At 39.7% G+C, this 21,379-nt stretch overlaps 1 protein-coding gene across 2 annotated transcripts; it reads right to left on the bottom strand.

Annotated features, from left to right (window-relative positions):
- Positions 1–907: 907 nt before the first annotated feature.
- Positions 908–16,947, bottom strand: LOC105030700 (zinc finger protein 180). 2 transcript variants are annotated; one of them, XM_020042047.2, is made up of 3 exons: positions 16,695–16,947; positions 8,823–9,275; positions 908–3,851 (listed from the first exon to the last, which is right to left on the bottom strand). In XM_020042047.2, exons 1-3 carry the CDS (start codon positions 16,858–16,860, stop codon positions 2,581–2,583), a joined length of 1,890 nt encoding a protein of 629 aa, XP_019897606.2. In that variant the 5' UTR covers positions 16,861–16,947; the 3' UTR covers positions 908–2,580. The 2 variants fall into 2 exon arrangements, with proteins under 2 accessions (XP_019897606.2, XP_010903048.2); XM_010904746.3 differs by having other exon boundaries at positions 3,765–3,851; positions 8,842–9,275.
- Between the last annotated feature and the right edge of the window lie 4,432 nt (positions 16,948–21,379).

The raw sequence follows: 21,379 nt of genomic DNA on the forward strand, positions 1-21,379 counted from the left end.
ACCGGTTCTGGTACATTGTCATGTTTCCAACGATACGTCCTCTGAGATCTTCTCTGCTTGTGCCCAGCTCCAAAAATTATCTGTGGAAAGACAACACACTTAGTCGCCTTCAAAAAAGAGCCCGCTTTTCATTTATGCTCCCTAGTTCCACAATGATTGTGTAGCGTTTTGCTTATGTAGTGACAAGAGTAATGGCAGTTTGTATAGCTTATCCAGAATGGTTGAAGCCCAGATAACCTATCTATGTACCTGAAGTAGTTGGATGACACTGATGGGGAGCAGCCAGTCAATGCCGTAGACCCAACCACAGAAAGCCAGGGAAACGAGGCCTGCAGCCTCCTCCCAACACTCTTCAGCACCTTTGGTCAGATCCTCCATCTTCCACAGAAGGTCACTTGCCCCTGCTACCTTCCCACTCCTGAGTTTGGCTACTTGGGATCGATGTGTTTTGAGCATCTCTTGTTTTACGTTACAAGGCAGTAGTATCTTTGTCTTTCTTTTGAATAACAATTGCTTGTCTGGGTGCTGGAGGCCTTGTCTGTACCAAAGGGGTTGGATGCTGTAGCACAAGTATCTCTCCAGTACAATTGTACATGCTGGGTCCAGTCGTCCCATTGGTTGCACAAGCCTTTCCGGGACAACTATACAAACTGTGTCCCGTGGTCTCATTGGTTGTACCAGCGTTTTCAGGGCAACTAGACAAACTGTCCTATGGTCTCATTGGTTGTCTTTGCGGCCCAGGGTTTCTGATGGAAGTTGATAGGAGCCAGCATGCTGTTCAGGTTAAGTTCATGATAAGCCTCGCTTGCTTCCTGCCCTTGAGGGTAATCAGAGCATTCCTAAAACCCTTCTAGTCCGGATGGTGTATTGTTGCAAATAAACCTACCATCAAATGAATGCCGGAATGTACAGATACATTTCTCTTTAGAAACATTAGCTGAAACAACTGAAAAAGCAACTGCTTGATACATTGATAGGTGAGTTATGGTGTTCAAAATGTTTGATTGGAATGTTGGCTTACACAATGCCCATGATGTCACAGAGGGCATCAACATGTCACTCCCCCTCCTTTATCACACCATCACAATATGGTCAAGATGAATGTGGATAATTTAAAGGGTAGGTCTTTTTTTCTATCATTTTACATTTTGAATGCTTCCAATTAAAAAATTAAAACAAACTTTAAATATTCTTAAGCAGAGACATCATTTCTGTGTGGTTGATTAAAATGTTGATTATTTTGCAAGGGGGAGAGACAGATGTCTACGGCATCACATATTATTCATTCAGTTTTCTGTGGCGTGATGTAATTTGGTGACTGGCCAGAGAATGACACAGTTGATGGAGGATGTCTGTTTTAAACATTGCTAATGAGGCTACTACTAAAGTCATTTAAGATAAGCAACTTACTACAAATTAAGATAGGGTGGCCATATTATATTTTGTGTAGCTAGATCTAGGTTCAGCTTCCGGAGAGAGAGAATGATTCATGTTAGCTAGCATGCTAGCCAGCTGCACAGAAAGACACAGACACACTAGCTACCTTAAAAATAAGTCCAGGGATGAAAAACATTTTAACAACGGTAGGGGGCATTACAGCCACTCGCCGTGAAATGTAAGCCCTGGTGGTCAGCTGTGGCATCGGACCAGAGGAAAAGGGGTAATAAGTATATAGGGCCCTAACATGTAATATTGAATAAAGAGGGGATGGGCCCTCAGAGATCGCCTATCTACAGGGCCCAGAATTTTGTGCTACTCCCCTGGTGGTCAGTCATAAGGTGCTTGCACTTGAACAAATTATTTCACAATATTGTGGCAACTGGCTAACTTGATAATTTTGGACTGTGGTTGTTGATTCTTAGATGGGACTGCAGTTGTTTCTTAGATGGGCCATTATGTACAACTAGCATAAACACAAAAAAAATCAACAGTAGATGTCTGCAGTTAATATATTAAGTTAATATTTAAAAATATAATTTTTTAAAAATTGTTCAGTGCCTGAGATATTTCCATTTTAAACTTTCTCACTGGTCCATCTTACAGTTTGCATTGACATGTAATCTCCTCATACTCACTTTCCTCCCAACCTAAACCACCCTGCAATGGCAAATACTATTCCAGTCTCATTTGGTGAGGGAAGACGAGGAGAAGACAAGGGGCAGGAGTCTACACAGAGCCCCTTTCAACATTAAACTGCTGTTGGAAAACTTTAGCACAGTACCATTAGGTACATTATCGAACTAAGCAAGTTAAGTTGAACCAGTTAAAATTGATCCACAGGTTAAATTGGTAAACCTCATTAGACTAGCTTAGACCACCCTCTGCATCCTTGTCCTATCTTCATCCGTGGAACATCCTATCTTCATCTTTTTGTAAACATGCTTTAGCAGAGTATTCTTAGTAAATATTCTACCACAGACTGAGCAGCAATGTTGTCTTCCCTGATTGAGTCTGTAAATAATAGATTAGGTTCCTTTTGAGACTGAATCGTTTCCAAAAGTCCTAAATTGTTCCTTTCCTGTGTAAGACATTTGCAGGTTCAATGATCTCTTCTTATTCAGAATTTTCCCAATGATAAGATCAATTTCTTGTGTGAGTCAGGACGTGCAAGTTTAGTTGCTTCTTCCAACAAAAGCTTTTCCCGCAGTAACCACAACTAAATGGCTTCTCTCCTGTATGAATACGTTTATGCTTTGTTAGGTCCCCATTTTGAAGGAAGCTTTTTCCACAGTCACCACAGCTAAATGATTTCTCTCCTGTGTGAATACGTTTATGATATGTTAGGGCCCCCTTTTGTCTGAAGCTTTTCCCACAGTCCCCACAGCTAAATGGTTTCTCTCCTGTGTGAATACGTTTATGCTTTGTAAGGTCCCCATTTTGATGGAAGCTTTTCCCACAGTCCCCACAGTGAAATGGTTTCTCACCTGTGTGAATACGTTTATGATATGTTAGGACGCCCTTATGATTGAAGCATTTCCCACAGTCCCCACAGCTAAATGGTTTCTCTCCTGTGTGAATACGCGCATGTTCTGTTAAGGCCCCTTTACTATGGAAGCTTTTCCCACAGTCCCCACAGCCAAATGGTTTCTCTTCTGCATGAATTCTCATGTGCCTAGACTGATATTGCTTTAGTTTGAAGACCTTGCCACAAATCAGGCAGGTGTTGGGTTTCCCACTGTGACAGAGTTGGATGTGGGCCTTTAGTTTACAGGTGGAGGTATAGAGTTTTTTGCAGAAACAGCATGAACTGGGTCTCTTCATGGCAAGAATCACATGCATCTCTAAGTCACTTTTCAAAGCAAACATTTCACCACAGTCAGAGCAACTGTGGGCTTTTCTTGTGCTGGGATTTGAACAGTGTTTCTCAATTGGTGGGCCGGGATCCGATGATGGACTGGGATCCGATGGAGGGCTGGGATCCAATGGTGGTCTACTGTCCAGTCTGACTTGGTCGCCATTTATGGCTGAGCTGTGGCTGGATGAGTTGTGTTGATTATCTGGAGGGTCAAGAGACGTTGGATGGGTCACAAGGCCAAAGGGTTTGATAGCAATTGTTTTAGAATAACACTCTCTTCTCTTTACAGTCTGGGTTTGGGGAAGAGTCAAAGACCAATGTTGGACCTCCTGATCATATTCACTTTTCATACAAGGAGTGAGTATACAGTCTTTTGTATCCAGGAGCCCTTGAAACTGCTCTTCCTCCTGACTGGTCCTGAGTTCCTCCTGTTCTTCTTTAATCTGTATTGATTCTGGGTCCTTCTGTCCCAGACTTAGCCTCCACTCCGGCTCATGGTGCTGTTGTTCAGGGGGGAACTCGGCCTCAGAGACTGCAAGAGAGAACTTTAGGGAATCTAGAGGGAAGGAGAGATGGAAAAAGCAGAAATTATCTACACTGTAGTGCGTAGGTATTTGGAGAGTGATACATTCTGTATTCCAGCACTTTATATTCTAAATCCATGACAATGTATTTAAAGTACTGACTCAGTCAGCATTTATACAGCTCAGGAAAAAATTAAGAGACCACTGCAAATTATTCTTAAATCAGCATCTCTACATGTATGGCAGCCATTCCATTCCAGTGCCTGTTGAATTCCAACACAGGCACACCTCATTTTAATTAATGAGGTACTGATTAGGTGATTACCTGAACCAAATCTAGGAAAGGTATAAAAACCACTGCTGTGGTCATCACTATCCTCTTGCAATAGGACCAGCTGCATGGCAAAAACAGCACAATTACCTCAAAGGTAATTTGAATTAAACAACTATTCAGTATGACAAAAGAGTTGAAAAGAGTTTAATTTAAAAAGCCATTGCAAGCAGAAACAAACTCAAAAAAACGATTCAAACTAAATGCAGAAATCAGTCACACAGGCATCGACTTTTTGGACTGCATACTGACGAAACAGACGGCAGAATTTGGTTTCTTCAAACAAACAGGAACTATGCCAACTATTTTCTGTAGCCACCTTAGAGAGCCTCTGTTATTTGGAAATGATGTCATCGGTAGCTAGCAAATGCTCATTGGTTGTTTCCGGGTTGTTAACAAAGTTACGTTGAAACTTGAAAAAACGTGTACTGATACCTTTTGTGAACAAAACTGACCAGTAAACATAAGAAGTATCAGTTCAATAGAAAATGTTATTTATACAGTAAAAATAAAAACAGAATTTTGAGGGATACAACATTGACTTTGAAATAAACAGCACTACTAGTCTTAGAAGTGTTTTGGAGTAGGTTTACTTTTCCTCTTTCTCAGGTTATGTTGCTTGGGACACACAGTTTCAATTCATGTATTTGGACAATGCTAATAATGCGAATTTGTGAATAATGTGAATAATGGCTTGTTGTAAAAAAGTCACTCCATGAGCCTTCAAGAACAGCTCAGTATGAGAAATGTCACCCAAATAAATATAGGGCAAACTACCCCTTTAAGACAGGCAGTTTGATTATTTTATGATAGCAGAGGCTTCTGCCTAGCAATCCTCCCATTAATGTAATTTTGATTTAGCGTTCTTATTATTGATGCACGCACAGTAACCTGAGATGCAGCAAGGGAGATCTGTGAGCTTACAGATAGGATGGCATTTACCTGATTTATTATTTTCCTTCTGGGTCTTGTGGATATTTTTCCCAAATATTTAATTCTCTCCATTTGTAAATGAATTGCCTCACAGTGGACTGATGGAGCTCAAATCTTGGTAAGATGGTTGTGCTCATCGACTGATGTGCTCACTACCCTCTTCCTGATGTCTTCTGATATCTCTTTACGTCTCAGTATGGTGTGTTTTGCATTCACCTGTATGGGTAACACCGAGCTAGCCAGGTTTCTTATCTCTATCTATCTGCCAAAACTCTTTCCTAAAAATGCCTCCTTTGATTTGTTCATTTGGTACAGAATTATTTACACACCTGATTCTACTTACCTACTTGAGTTAACCAATGCAACTTGGGGTTCATTTATTGTTGCATCTGCACAAATTCCTTTTTAATTTAGTTTTTCCTACTACACGCATGATTTCCACTAAACCAACATATGAACCTGTTATGTCATACCAAGACAACTTGTTCTGATTAGTGTTTATCATGAAATATTCATATAAAATAAATCTATAACTGCAGAAGGGGTTCAAATACTTTCAAGCAGAGCTGTATACAAAAGATTTAATAAGGTATCACTGAAGTTCTGTCTAGAGTGCCCTCCACTAATATACAGGTGCATAATTTTTTTTTTAATATCAGGAAAGAGTATTATTTTCCCCCCGTAATTGAAATAAAAAAGTAACACCTTCTTATATTGTAGATTCATTACACATACAGTGAAACATTTTAAGCCTTTTGTTTCAATCTTGATGAGTATGGCTTATAGCATATGGAAATCAAAAATCCAGTACCTCAAAATGCTTGAATAAAAAATCTACAATACATAAATATGAGAAGAGCTCTAAAAAAATAATTTTGTAGTCACACCTGGTAAATGTGTGTAAAACGTGTTGAGAAAAATAATTCTGTCTACTGTTTATTGTCTTGATCTTTTATTCAAAATAAACTAAAATGTAGCCTTCAATTAAAGCAAAAAATGAATTTTTTTATAAATATAATCCATCCATCAATCCATCCATCCATCATCTTCCGCTTATCCGGGGCCGGGTCGCGGGGGCAGCAGTCTAAGCAGAGATCCCCAGACTTGCCTCTCCCCAGACACTTCCTCCAGCTCTTCCGGGGGGACACTGAGGCGTTCCCAGGCCAGCCGGGAGACACAGTCCCTCCAGCGTGTCCTAGGTCTTCCACGGGGTGCCCAAGCCACCTCAGCTGACCCCTCTCGATGTGGAGGAGCAGCGGCTCTACTCTGAGCTCCTCCCAGGTGACCGAGCTTCTCACCCTCACCTCTAAGGGATCGCCCAGCCACCCTGCGGAGAAAGCTCATTTCAGCCGCCTGTATCCGGGATCTTGTCCTTTTGGTCATGACCCAAAGCTCAAGAACATAGGTGAGAGTAGGAACGTAGATTGACCGGTAAATCGAGAGCTTCGCCTTGCGGCTCAGCTATTTCTTCACCACGACAGGCTGATACATCAACCGCATTACTGCAGAAGCTGCACCGATCCGTCTGTCAATCTCCCGTTCCTTCCTTCCCTCACTCGTGAACAAGACCCCTAGATACTTAAACTCCTCCACTTGAAATAAAATACATATTTTTGGAAAATATATACAGGTCTGAAAAAAATGAAGAGACCACTGCACCTTTTTCTTTCCTTTCCAAAAAAGTTGAAAAGGAAAGTTTCGAGTGAAGAACAGAAGCGTTCAATTTGCAGTGGTCTTTTAATTTTAACCCTTCTGTTCCTCACTCAAAATCTTCCTTTTCAACTTTTTTGGAAAGGAAAGAAAAAGGTGCAGTGGTCTCTTCATTTATTCTGGAGCTGTATGTGTGCCACAATTATTGGCATCCCTTTTTGTAATACTTTGTGCAACCTCCATTAGATAACAGCTCTGAGTCTTCTCCTACAATGCATAATGAGGTTGGAAAACACATGGCAAGGGACCATTCCTCCATACAGAATCTCTCCAGACCCTTCAGATTAGGAGGCCCACACTTATTTTCTATGGGGTTTAGGTCAGGGGACTGGGATGGTCATGGCATCTAGTGTTTGTTTCCAAAAAACTCTAATTTGGTCTCATATGACCATAGAACCCAGTCCATTTGAAAGTTCCACTAACGTTTGGGGAACTATAGGCATTTGAGTTTGTTGTTTGATGACAGCAAAGGCAACCCGTCTGATTGTAGTTTTGGAGACTATGACCCCAAGGCCAAACTAACATCTGCAATTCTCCATCTGTGATCTTTGGAGATTCATTAGCCATGCGAACCAACCTCCTCCTGTGTATGAGGTCAACATAGACACACGTCCTCTTCCAGGCAGATTGTTACCATCTCCAGTTGCGTAAAACTTCTTCATTATTGCCAATTAGTGATGGGACTCATGAAGCCAAGGCTCAGAGGCTTGCTTAGAAATTTCAACCCAGTTTGCTCAAAGCGAAAGGTCCGAGGCTTGTATCCAAGCAACCATATCATGTGATTGATGACGTTTGAAGCATCGGACATCACACAACCATCGAATAATGAAGTTAAAGATATGCCGCATTCCAACCATGCTTTAAAACATTAAACTAAATTAGTCTAGAGCCTAAACATCAAGAACTAATGAAATTCACAGGCCGGAATTGTCAAAACGTTTCTGGTACATATCATTCATTATCAATAACCAAAGGGTATACAAATACCATAGACTATTGTTAGAATTGTCTTAAAATGTTGGTAGGAACGTAAGCTGGCCGATAGCTCAACGTGTAGTGTTGTGGATGGACAGGTAATTGTTTCAGAAAGCCTGGTTCATGTCCCAATGATAACTTTTTCATACATTGGTTTGCTGATAACACTGCATTTGTATTTTCTACATCAGTAATATTTGCTCGTCAGTTATTAATGTCACAACTTAAATCAAGGATTGGATCCACCATATTTTATGAATGTTTAACTCCAGAGTTTCCCTCGTAGAGATGCATCATTCAGCGTATGTTCACCCAGAACACCAGTGTACTGTGGGCAATTCCCTCAGGCAAAGTCAGAAGAAATGCGGACTTATGAAAAGGGTGCATAAAGGGCTTAGAATATCTGCGAGAGAACCCTTGTGCAATGACGATTTGACAGTGGGACAACCCTCACAGACTTAAATGTGGACATTGGCCTGTGTCACCTCATATTTATACCCCAGTGAAACAGGACGTAATCGCTTACCACTTAAGTGTTCCTACTCAGGTGAAAAAAATAAAATATGAATGGGAATATACTTCTGTTCGATTTACACATAAGAACTTCTGGGTGTGGCAATTAATGTGCCATATGTTCTGGTGAAAAATATTTCATTCACCCCAAACTAATGTATCAAACGATGGCGTTGGGTTTCACCCCCAAACTACCCTTCTTCAACCCATTTTTGTAGCATGGGCCTGAACTGGCCCTCGGCACTTTTAACAAAAACTCCTATATATTTCCCCAACATTTCTACCAACACAGACAGAAATACTGTAAATATGGAAGCAAATACCTACCCATTGATGCTAGGATAGCAGAGACCCTACCCTGCCCATTTTCAAAGAAAACATCTCTAACCCTACTCTTTTAAAAGAGTATCTTAAATCCTCCTCCCCAATACTGGTGCCAACTAAAAAAAGTTGGTACGTGTTAAGAACTTTGTTGAATTGTTGAAGCATTTTACTTATTGAGTAGGACTTTAGCTACATATTTGAATATCTTAATACAAACCTGTTTGATATAATTTTACCTCTGGAGTTAACTGAAGCATTCTCCGTAGGTGATCATTCTCTTCTCGGTACTCCGCAACAGTTTTCTTTACTGCCTTCAAAATCTTAACAGCAGATGCCGCTAAGAACTCATTTAAAAACAAACTAAATGACTCTAGTTTAGACATTTCCAGTTGACCGAAAGTGGGGTATTCCTCTAGTATGGCATTACGAAGTGGGTCCTCCTGACCACATTCCATTTTTACATGGAAAGGAGTGGATAAGGAGTCTTCTGTATTAACAAGCCCCTGAAACTGCTCTTCCTCCTGACTAGTTCGGAGTTCATACTGTTCCTCTTTAATCTGTATGGGCTCTGGGTCCTTCTGTCCCAGACACCCGCTCCACTCCTGATCAAGGCGCTGCAGTGCAGGGGGAACCTCCTCTTCAGAGACTGCCAGAGACAACTGCAAGGACTCTAGAGGAAAGCAGAAGACCAAAAGTATTGTAGCTCAAACAGAAATTCGAACAAACAATGTCTCTCCCCATTACAATACATTTGTTACATAGGAGATTCTAAATAAACAGCAGTCAGTGGAAAACGATTGTCACAATGTCAACTTATGTGAGAGCTCCTCATTCGGTTTATAATAGAGGCAGTTTTTTAGTAATGGAGCAGTGATTAGTAATCTCCAGTCACGAATCGCAAATGTACCAGTAGTAATCCTGTATTTATTGACAATTCACATGATTTTAAAACTGTAGGGGGCTTGGATTCCGGCACCTAAACACACAGTCTATTATCCAAGTTGGGAATCACAAAGATCTTGGCACCTCAGGCAAATCCAGACAATTTGATGTAATATGAAACTTGGTTATCAAACAATACATTCTGATATTGCTTTAGATGGATACAATTTACACCAAAAGATTCCCTCTCAATGGCCCTCATTTATCATTCTTGCGTAGAAACGGGCGTATATGTTGGCGTAAGATTTTGCTTACACTTCTCTCACCGCCTGATTTATGAAGCTGTGCGTACCTTTAAAATCCAGGTGTACGCAATACCTGCCCTTGATAAATGCCGCAGCTGAAAACGATCGTCATTAGAATAACACGCCCCTAAATATTCAAGTCTCCGCTTCCCCCACGCCCTCATTTTACGCCATGGACACACGGAAGACGGCAAAAAAGAGAAACTTCTCTGACGTGGAGATTGAGACGATCACCAGGGAGGTAGAAAGAAAGAAAATTGTTTTATTTGGCAGTTTAAAAAGCGGAATAAAAGATGATGATGTGATGTGGAGTACCATTCATTCACATTAATAATTGCATGACAATTTGTAATATTCGTCTTATTATTTTATGATATTTATTATTAATGACGTTTATTGTTATTTAGAAGAAGAATGTCGTTATTATTATTATTTCTATTATTATTATTTAAAAGAAGAAGGTCATTTTTATTACTTTGTCAGTCTGAATAAAATTTTGGTAATTAAAAGCCTTTTACTGAACCCAGTCCGGGCGCAACTGCCGGGCCTAACCCTGAAACGTCATATAAAGCGCACAGGCTCGCATATGAAGGAATACATATAAATCAAATGCTTTGGTAAAGTCACACAAATTAAACATTGAAGTCCATGTTGCACAAAAATAAACACTGAAGTTTGTAATGATGTTGTTTTCTATTTACAGTGGGTCATAATACATCATATCTTTTAGTTTGTCAGTGCGTTAGGATTTTTTTTTCTGCGCATTTCCGCACTAACTCAAAACGTGCGTACACCACCTCCTGAGCTGGCGTAGGATTTGAGAGTGCCGTACGCCAACGTCCATATTGATAAATCTCAAAGTCACCGTGGTTTTGGGTGTACGCTGGAAATTTGGTGTACGCACTTTTGATAAATGAGGGCCAATATCTTTTACACTATCTCTATTTAAGCAATTTGAAATGTTAGCCCTGATCCTTACATTAGGAAACTGTATGGTTACAATTGAATGTGCATATTGGCCACCATCAGCTAGGATTTGTATACTAACTGACTTGATAGCCTCTGTTATAACATCAAAAGTAATTTGCTCAAATTAGCTTGCTTAGCTAAAATTGTGTAAATACATGGTCTTTTTTTTTTGCCAACAAAGGCATTCTAAACAAATATCAGTTTGGTTTTAGACCACAATACTTTTACTGCTACTACCTTGGCAATGATATTGACAAAGCATTAGATGAAACATCTAATCGTGTTCCTCTGTTTAATTAATATATCAAAGGCTTTTGATACAGTTGATAATTCTATTTTGATGAAGAAAGATTTGAGTAGTAAACTTTTCCCAGGGTTTAATTTTAGGTCCTTGGTTGTTCAATTTGTATAAAGGATATCTGTAACTCCGTGAGATAGTCGTTTTCATTTTGATGCTGATTACACAGGAGATTACTCTACTGCCCCTTCTCTTGCTCAAGCATTTGCATACTGACAGCCTGACTTCCAACAACAAAATTCCATTCAGTCTCTTCTAAATGCAGGCAAAACAAAAATGCAATCTCAAAGTCCCAAAATCTAAATAGATCTATATGATTTCAACAGTATTGCCCTGGATGGTACTGTTATAAAATGTGATCCTACCTCTAAATACCTTGGGATTTGGTTAGATGAAAAACAGAGTTGGTGAACGAGTCTACCGATTTGATTAAAAAAAATATTAAAATTAATATTTTGCAAATAAAGAAAAAGCCAAATTTTATACTGGCCATTAAAAAGAAAGGATTAAGATGGGCGAAAGAACACGGACACTAGACAGAGGAACAACTCTGCCCAGAAGACCAGCATCTTGGAGTCGCCTCTTCACTGTTGACATTGAGACTGGCGTTTTGCAGGTACTATTTAATGAAGCTCCCAGTTGATGAAGCTGCCATCTATTATTCAGCACTATCTCCGGCTGTAATTAGCATTGTCCAAATTTATGAATGAAAACGGTTTGTCCCACTACAGCAAAGCTGCATTGCAGGGGGAAAACTTCTCCAAAATACTCCAAACTAAGCCTAATGGTGTTAAACGCAAAGAACATGACGAATGTTTTATTCCTCGAAAAAAGTATGTTTCGTGATATAATTGTCCTTTCAAATAAATCGGGTTCTTCACACATCAGGTCTCAATGAACGAGATATATTAAAACATCAAAATCTTTACTTGCACATTGTGTATTTCATTGAGAACAAAATTATGTAATAACGGGCAATGGAAACCAAAATCACCAACCAATTGATGGCTGGATTCAAACTCATACCAAAAATCTAAGTAAACAATTGAAATCATAGGCTGTTTCAACTTGTGTGAGTTTCATCACGGCAACTTATAATGTGACTAAGTAGTGTGTATAGCCCCCACGTCCCTGTATGCACTCCCGGCATCCTCTGGGCATGCTCCTGATGAGACGACGGATAGTGTCCTGAGGGATTTCCTCCCAGACCTGGATCAGGGCATCCTGGACAGACTCCTGGACTGTGTGTGACGCTATTTGGTGGCGTTGGATGCACCGATACATTACGTCCCAGAGGTTCTCAATAGAATTCAGGTCTGAGGAATGTGAAAGCCCGTCAATGGCATCAATGCCCAGGTCATCCCGGAACTGCCTACACACTCTGGCCACATAGGGCTCGGGCATTGTCCTGCACCAGGAGTAGGGGTTGACCAATATGGATTTTTCAGGGCAAATTTCATTACCAATTATTAGTGATCAAGGAGACTGATGACCGATATTTGAGCCGATATATATTTCTGGTACAAATAAAAATGTCTCTGTCAAAGTACTAGAAAACAGAACAGTAAATTTTGAAGAATAAAGTGCAGGGAGCTCATACCAGGATTTGTTATACTTTAATTTTATAGAGAAAAATGATTGACTAAATAGCTTCCCAACGCAGGTATTATTTACAACCTTTGTCAGGTTTTTTCCTGTACTTTTCTGTAACCAACTTTTCTGCAATAAATAAGAAAGTTAAGAACTAAAATATTCTTAAATTATTAAAGCACAAAAATGCTTCACTTATTTCAGCACTAAAGCATTGTAAAGCCTTTGTGTGTAAGTTCGTTCCAATTCTATGTATGGAATGTATTAACATGATAACAGGGAACCAAACCGTATTATTACTGGCTGTGCAAGAATGTGAACGTTATGTAAAGTTTTTAGCTAGTCAGCTGACCAAATTAATGGTAAACATTAACTTGTTTAAGTTACACTAGCTATAGGCTCTGTGCACAAGCGTATGGACGAACCACCGCTTTAGACAGATGTCGGCATATCATTTTCCGGTTTACTTAAGGCGATCACCCACGTCGCCCAAAATTTCAGTTTATTGTAGATGTCTCCAATACCTGCCTAAAATAAGCATTAGTGATGTCCATCGAATTGTTGATGCCTGGTCCCCTGCTCCAACAAGCAAGCGGAACAAGGGATTCAAACACTACGTATCGAGTTATCTGCACAACTACGAGGGTAAGTAGTTTACTGTGGTGTCCCGGCCGGCTATCGGCTAAGCTAGTTTTCCTTTTTAGTGTAGTATTAGGCAGGACAATAGAATGCATAAAAATTCACCCTAGCCTCAAAAACGGCAAAAGAACGCTGGCTGAGCTGGAACGCTAGCGCGTCCCCATAGCAAGTGAATTGAAACGAACCTTCGTTCAGCCTCTTCAACCTGAATTAAGCTTAAAATTCCATAGCCTCAAAAAAGCACCAAAACAGGACTCCTCTTTTATTTTACTATTGTAACCTCATTTCACAACGAAACTGAAAAATAAGAACTGGCATAGGAAGTAAACATCTGGTCCTATATGGTATTAATTGCGCTTAAACCTGCGTTACATGGAAGTATATAAAAAAGATCGCCTTTTCTGACTATTTCTAGTCTAGCGTTTGAAATCTTTGAATGGCGCAATCCATATTTTATTAAAAAGAGGACATTCTCCTGATTAAAATGATGCCCCACTTATATATATATACAGCATACAGCATCACTCATCTTGTTGTGAGTTTAGGTGTTTACTAATGCGGATGAGTATTAGTAAGTAAACCGGAAACTGCAATACCGACTTCTCGACAAAAGCGGAAGTTCCTCACTACGCTGGTGCACAGAGTCTATTGCATTCAAACACCGTTAGTTAATTAATTCAAGACTCTACGTTAGCTACTGGTGTAACACCCATGTTCATGTCATTTGCTAGCACGCCAGTGTAGTAAAGAGCAAACGATATGCAACAGAATTTCCTCACAACGGAGGTGAAGTCTTTAAAGTTAGCTAAGTTGACATTACTTTTCATGTAACCATCATGTAAAAAAAAAATTCATACGGGCACGTATTCTGTTATATATTAATGGTTACCATACTGTGAACTTTAGCTAGCTAGTTGCATTCACACTGACATCGTTACACAAATATATCACTGCATAAATAAACTCAAATGTTAGCGTTAGCTATCTTTTACTGCAACAAAAAGCATTAGGCAGGGACTTTTGAATATCTGATGTGGCTGATTTATCTTGTTTGTCCTATTAAACAGGGGTCCAGAAAAATCACTTTCCAAAGTATTTTTTTCTGCTAGTAAGCAAGACCAAAACATTAGTTCAGGCATTTTAGGTGGAGTAACGTTAGTCCACAAAAAAAAAACTAACTAGGTATTTTCATCATAGGAAAAGACCATAATGAGGGTAATGTTTGTTGTATCTTAAGTTTAGATTATTGTGATGTTTATAGCAACATCATTCTTACCTCATCTCAGCCATGCATCTCACAGCTCGCTCTCACGTCTCTCACAGAAATGACATTGTGTTGATTAGTTATTTACTTGTGACATATAACCAATCTGATAATTGTGAGGCCGATTGTATCGGATCCAATTATTGGCTAGGCAGATAATCGGTCGACCCCTAACCAGGAGGGAAACCCAAGGCCCACTTCACCAGTGTAAGGTCTGAGGATTTCATCCCGGTACCGAACACCAGTCAGGGTACCGTTGGCTAACATGTGGAGGTTTGGCGACCCTCCAAGGATATGCCTCCCCAGACCATCATTGACCCACCGCCAAACCGGTCATGCAGGATGATGTTGCAGGCAGCATAACATTTACCACGGCGTCTCCAGAATATTTCGTCATTGTGTAGGGCTGGCAGTGCTCCTCCTGTTCCTCCTCAGACAAAGTAACAGATACCGGCCCTGCTGCAGGGTTGATGCCCTTCTATGGCCCTGTCTAGCTCTCCTCATGTAACAGCCCGTCTATTGGTATCTCCTCCATGCTCTTGAGACTGTACTGGGAGACACAGCAAACCTTCTTGCGACGGCACAGATGGATGTGCCATCCTGGAGGAGCTGTACAACCTGAATGGGGTGCAGGTACAGCCTCATGCTACCTGTAGTGACAAGGGCACTAGAAAAATGCTTAACTAGAGAAGAATCAGTCAGGAAAGATAAGGAGAGACCAATTGTCTGTGGCAACCACCTGCAAACCCATTCCCTTTTTGGGGGTTGTCTTGCTGTTGCCTCTCCAGTGCACCTGTTGTCACTTTCATTTGCTCCAAAACAGGTGACATTGATTCACAATCGCTTATGCTTCCTAACTGGACAGATTGATATCGCTGACATTTAATTAACTTGGTGTTATACCGTGATGATTACGTGTTCCCTTCATTTTTTTGAGCAGTGTAGTTATGTAATTGGAAAATCGGTTAATGCAGAGGTCTCGAACCGGTTCCACAGAGGGCCGAGTGTCTGCAGGTTTTCGCTCTCACCTTGTACTTAATTGACTAATTAGGTCACTAATTGGTTCATTTCTACCCCCACCTGGTTGTTTAGGTCTGAACTGGGAACCAATTTAAAGGAAAACCCAAAAACCTGCAGACACATGGCCCTCCGTGGAACCGGTTTGAGTCCTCTGGGTTAATGGGTCCGTTTGTATGGATTTTACTGTACTACAAGCATAAATGAACAGAAGATGCCAGCCCAATAGCATTAGAAAAAATCTGGATAGCAATTTGCAGTATGGCCAATAAAATACCAAAAAGAGCCTGCAGAGTTCTATAAAAGAGTATTGTGGAAAAATGAGACATATGAACTTGTACCAGAGAGGAAAGTGATAATTTTCATCTGAAAATAAACTAGCTTATCACCTCACTTCCACTGTAACTCACTCTTCATTGATGATGTAACTGCTGAAGGCATCAGAAGAATTCTACAGGGTACAGAAACATCTTGTCTGCTCAGATTAAACCTTTACTTATTGGATCATGCTTAGTCATGCAGCAATACAATGCTCTCAAGTACACACTACATTGCTTCAAATGAGTTTTAACTACTATAGTAGAACATTCTGAAGTAACAGGGTAGATAATTTTATTTAAAACTATGCAGTCGTGACCCCTGTTGTCCTAAATAGTTTGCGTACAACTACAGTAACTATCAGCAGTTCTACATACTACGGGACAGTTGTTTTTTCACCTCCACCAACAATTATTAGTGACATTCTGAAGCCCACACCGACCCTAACTAGCAAATATAGAAAACGCTGCAGTAACTATTTCCTCCCAACACTGGCTATGACTACTGGCTATGTCAGGAAATGTGTTTCAACTATATTTGTCATGTTAAGTTAATCGCTTTGTTAACATGTCTTTTTATTTCTCAGATACATACTGGTTTAACTTACCGTTGGCTACACATTTCTAACAATACAATAGCGTACTGACAATGTCTCAATTAGCATACTAATTACTACATGCTGCAACTACGCTGGTCATGGTGAAGTACGTAGTGTTTAGTATATTATAAACTAGTATGGCAGCATTGCATATATTCCAGCATTGAGACCTTTATGCGTAATCCCAAGGATCACTACTAGATACCTACCGATTCGACGATATTTTATTTCCCTTGGGATTCCAAGCAATTTTCTTAGCCGATCATTGTCTTCCTGATACTCTACAAAAAATTTCTGGAACGCACCGACAATCTCCAGGGCAGTCGAGGATAAGCACTTGTCTGAAAACACGCGAAACGAATGTAGTATAGACATGTTCCGGTCATTTAGTTCAGTATTAAGCTAAAATGTCTTCACTCGCACGAAAACCATGGACCTACGATTATCAATCAGCGTCTTCTATCAAACAGCGTCTTGTGAGCAAAAGAAACACTTCCGGGTCACGAAAATCTGGAATCTTTCAAAATAAAAGAGACCAACGAATTACTTAAAAACGGAGATTAATTTAGTTTATTGAAAACATGTACCTCTCAAAACATTGACAACAATTCAAATATGATCATATTTAAGAGAAATTTCGATAAAAAAGTGGGTGTAAAAACACTTTCCAAGGGTAAAATTCAGACAATGCCAATGACAGAATATGGAATACATATTGCCTCATAGCTCATAAACTATTGGATATTCCACAGAGAAAGCAGTGTAGGAAATGTCCAGGAGAATGTGTAGAGTAAGACAAACCTGTCTATTCATGGGGAAAGGTGTGCTACATCTAGCAACACATTATTTCCATACCTTCTTTTTCCACAATGTATCTTAATGGGTATGAAATACATATTGACTCATACAGAAAAAACGATTCTATACGCCGCAGTGAATGTATTGTAGGAAATGTTTAGGAGACTATATAGAGTGTTTATGTGCAAAAGAATCAAGGGGTACTGTGTATTTGCAATTGTTGCTGGCATTTTACTCCACCCATCCCATGCAACTCAATGGATATGAAATACATATTGCCCTGTACAGAAAAAACTATTCTATATGCCGTAATTAATGTATTGTAGGAAATGTTCAGGAGAGTCTATAGATTGATTATATGCAAAGAAATCAAGGGGCACTTTGTATTTGCAATTGTTGCTGGCATTTTACTCCGCCCAGCCCATTGGCCACAATGTAACTCAATGCATATGAAATATACACTCACCTAAAAGATTATTAGGAACACCGTACTAACACTGTGTTTGACCTCCTTTTGCCTTCAGAACTGCCTTAATTCTACGTGGCATTGATTCAACAAGGTGCTGAAAGCATTCTTTAGAAATGTTGGCCCATATTGATAGGATAGCATCTTGCAGTTGATGGAGATTTGTGGGATGCACATCCAGGGCACGAAGCCCCCATTCCACCACATCCCAAAGATGCTCTATTGGGTTGAGATCTGGTGACTGTGGGGGCCATTTCAGTACAGTGAACACATTGTCATGTTAAAGAAACCAATTTGAAATTATTCGAGCTTTGTGACATGGTGCATTATCCTGCTGGAAGTAGCCATCAGAGGATGAGTACATGGTGGTCATAAAGGGATGGACATGGTCAGAAACAATGCTCAGGTAGGCCATGGCATTTAAACGATGCCCAATTGGCACTAAGGGGCCTAAAGTGTGCCAAGAAAACATCCCCCACACCATTACACCACCACCACCAGCCTGCACAGTGGTAACAAGGCATGATGGATCCATGTTCTCATTCTGTTTACGCCAAATTCTGACTCTACCATCTGAATGTCTCAACAGAAATCGAGACTCATCAGACCAGGCAACATTCTTCCAGTCTTCAACTGTCCAATTTTGGTGAGCTTGTGCCAATTGTAGCCTCTTTTTCCTATTTGTAGTGGAGATGAGTGGTACCAGTGGGGTCTTCTGCTGTTGTAGCCCATCCACCTCAAGGTTGTGCGTGTTGTGGCTTCACAAATGCTTTGCTGCATACCTCGGTTGTAACGAGTGGTTATTTCAGTCAAAGTTGCTCTTCTATCAGCTTGAATCAGTCGGCCCATTCTCCTCTGACCTCTAGCATCAACAAGGCATTTTCGCCCACAGGACTGCCGCATACAGGATGTTTTTCCCTTTTCACACCATTCTTTGTAAACCCTAGACATGGTTGTGCGTGAAAATCCCAGTACCTGAGCAGATTGTGAAATACTCAGACCGGCCCGTCTGGCACCAACAACCATGCCACACTCAAAATTGCTTAAATCACCTTTCTTTCCCATTCTGACATTCAGTTTGGAGTTCAGGAGATTGTCTTGACCAGGACCACACCCCTAAATGCATTGAAGCAACTGCTATGTGATTGGTTGATTAGATAATTGCATTAATGAGAAATTGAACAGGTGTTCCTAATAATCCTTTTGGTGAGTGTGTATATATATATATATATATATATATATATATATATATTATTATAATTTTTTTTCTTTTCTTCTTTCTTTGTAAAGCACATTGAATTGCTTCGATGTATGAATTGTGCTATATAAATAAACTTGCTTGCTTTATCTGGTTACTTAGATCTTAATTAGATACTTCCCTAAAGTGGTGAACACAGCCGAACCCAGTTGACTAATTTTACTTTGTACTTTGTACACCTCTACTTCTATGTGATTGTTGTGATCTTTCATTTCAGTTCCAAAGATGCATTGTTGAGCTGGGGGATGCTGTTGCCTGGGTAAATGCCAACATGGGCCTCTTCTGAGACTGGGTACAAGTCCTCACCCCTGAATGAGGAGGAAATACAGGGTGCTCTGCTGATGCTCAGAGCGGCTTCAACTCTAGAGGAAGAACAAGAAGCTCTCTCCCCATTCATCTTTTTGTTTAATAATTTTGAAGACACTGAAATTTTCATGGACGAAATTGACAAAAGAGGATACCTATTAGCTGTCTTTAAACCATCATCTAATGCTGGTTTCCACACAACAAAAAATACAAGATCCAGAAAACACAATACAATTTGATGAGAGAAAGAGACAAGGAACATCATTTATTTAGCAAGACTAAACTGGACAGTGTTTTGGAAGTGTTCACCTGGCCATACAACATGATAGGATGAATCCAAAGCCTACAGAATCTGGGCAAAGCTGAATACACAGTACATAAAGAAAGAGTTTAGTTTTGACAGTGTTGGAATGTAATGTTTTGAATATTTAATGGGGTAATTAAATGTTTAATTGTCTAACTGTCATATCATTTAATTTTGTATTTTTAGGTTATGCCATTAACTTTAAGATTTTGGGCTATATTTATTGACTTTCAATAATGTATGTTGTGCTCTTTTGGACATGTTCTAATTGTAATTTATGCTATTGAATCAACTTTTAGGATAAGGGTTAAATTAGATGTAACACTTATATTTCTCCAAACAATGTTTTAAGTCCATAACCACGTCATTACTATATAATAAAAAATGTGTTTGTTCCAGGCACCCCTTGAAAAATTTATTGTTCTGTATGATGCAAATTGAAACTTGCCTCCTTTCTGCAACAGCCTATAGAAAATTCCACACTTCCAGTTACCAATTTCAACTTTCTAGAAGATTGCTGTTAAATTGAACAGAGCATGTCAGAGGAAGGGGAAACCATTACAATGATTTGTATGAAAACTGATCAGATCTACACAGCAGAACCCACAGGTCTCGGCAAAGGACCTTCAGAACAGTTTTGCTGACACTGAAGTTGTTGCTCACAGGTCCACCGCACAATGTACCTTACACAGCATGTTCACATTTGTGTAATATGTTGAATCTATGGAAAATACAGAAATGGTAATCCTATAAAAACTTGTGCAAAAGGGTGGCCTGTTTCACTTTGGAACATGAAGAGCTCAGATCAACTACATTTTATCTGCAATAAGCAGCATTCTCAACCATCAACCTCCTAATGATGGCCTTCTACTTTATTACATATAACCAAGCAATGGCTACTCAAGTAAAATTGACCATGGCAGGCATAATGAGTATGACTGTGCATATGTATGTATGCATGTGTCTGTATTATAACTGCACTCAGCAGTTTTCTAAACCACCAGTGTCTCATTCTTGACTGTAACCAAAATATTTTAAACTTTTTTAGAGGCACTTCAGTTTTCTAATTTATATATTTCAGTTGTATGTTATCAAACAATTTTAATCCTGAAACAAAATACAATTAAATGTTATTGGAAAATACCATTTTATTTTACATAATTGGTACAAGCATAATCAGACTAGAGTGCTTTTTCAACATGTAATCAAAGAAAATACACTTTGGTTTTCTATATCAGTACTTGAACCGCTTGAACTTAGTGTTATACCTTGACAAAATTATATTGAATTAAATCACATGGACTCTGAGATAAAGTTGTAACTTTAGTTTACTCTTCCTCCATTAGTACACTCAACATAATGACGTCATACCCATACATGACACCTAGCGTTGAAACGTGTCAAACCAGGATGTCTCCAAACTGACCAATGGCGAACATCAGTGGGTGTAACTTAATATTCAGGAACCCCCATTTAAACTGACCAATAGCGAACATCAGAGGGCGTAACTTAATATTCAGGAACCCCCATATTAAGTAACGCCCTCGACTTGCAGTCTGCAGATGTATCTTATTGGACATTGTTGGGAGTGCATACAAGCACGTGGGGGTCATACACACTACTAAGTCACATTATGAGTTGCCGTAATGAAATTCATGCATATTGGATGGCCTGTGAGTTCAATTGTTTACTTAGATTTTCGATGTGAGTTCTAATCCAGCCCTCAATTGGTTGGTGATTTTGGTTTCCATTGTACCGTTGG

The sequence above is a fragment of the Esox lucius genome, chromosome 22 (assembly GCF_011004845.1).
Source record: "Esox lucius isolate fEsoLuc1 chromosome 22, fEsoLuc1.pri, whole genome shotgun sequence".
Taxonomy (NCBI): domain Eukaryota; kingdom Metazoa; phylum Chordata; class Actinopteri; order Esociformes; family Esocidae; genus Esox; species Esox lucius.

Excerpts from the sequence above, each read along its gene's own strand:
- LOC105030700 (XM_020042047.2), bottom strand. The coding sequence starts at position 16,860 with ATGTCTATACTACATTCGTTTCGCGTGTTTTCAGACAAGTGCTTATCC. Across the intron at positions 9,276-16,694 it reads AATAAAATATCGTCGAATCG|AGTCCTTGCAGTTGTCTCTG; the intron begins GTAGGTATCTAG and ends GCTTTCCTCTAG. Across the intron at positions 3,852-8,822 it reads GGTAAAATTATATCAAACAG|ATTCCCTAAAGTTCTCTCTT; the intron begins GTTTGTATTAAG and ends CCTTCCCTCTAG.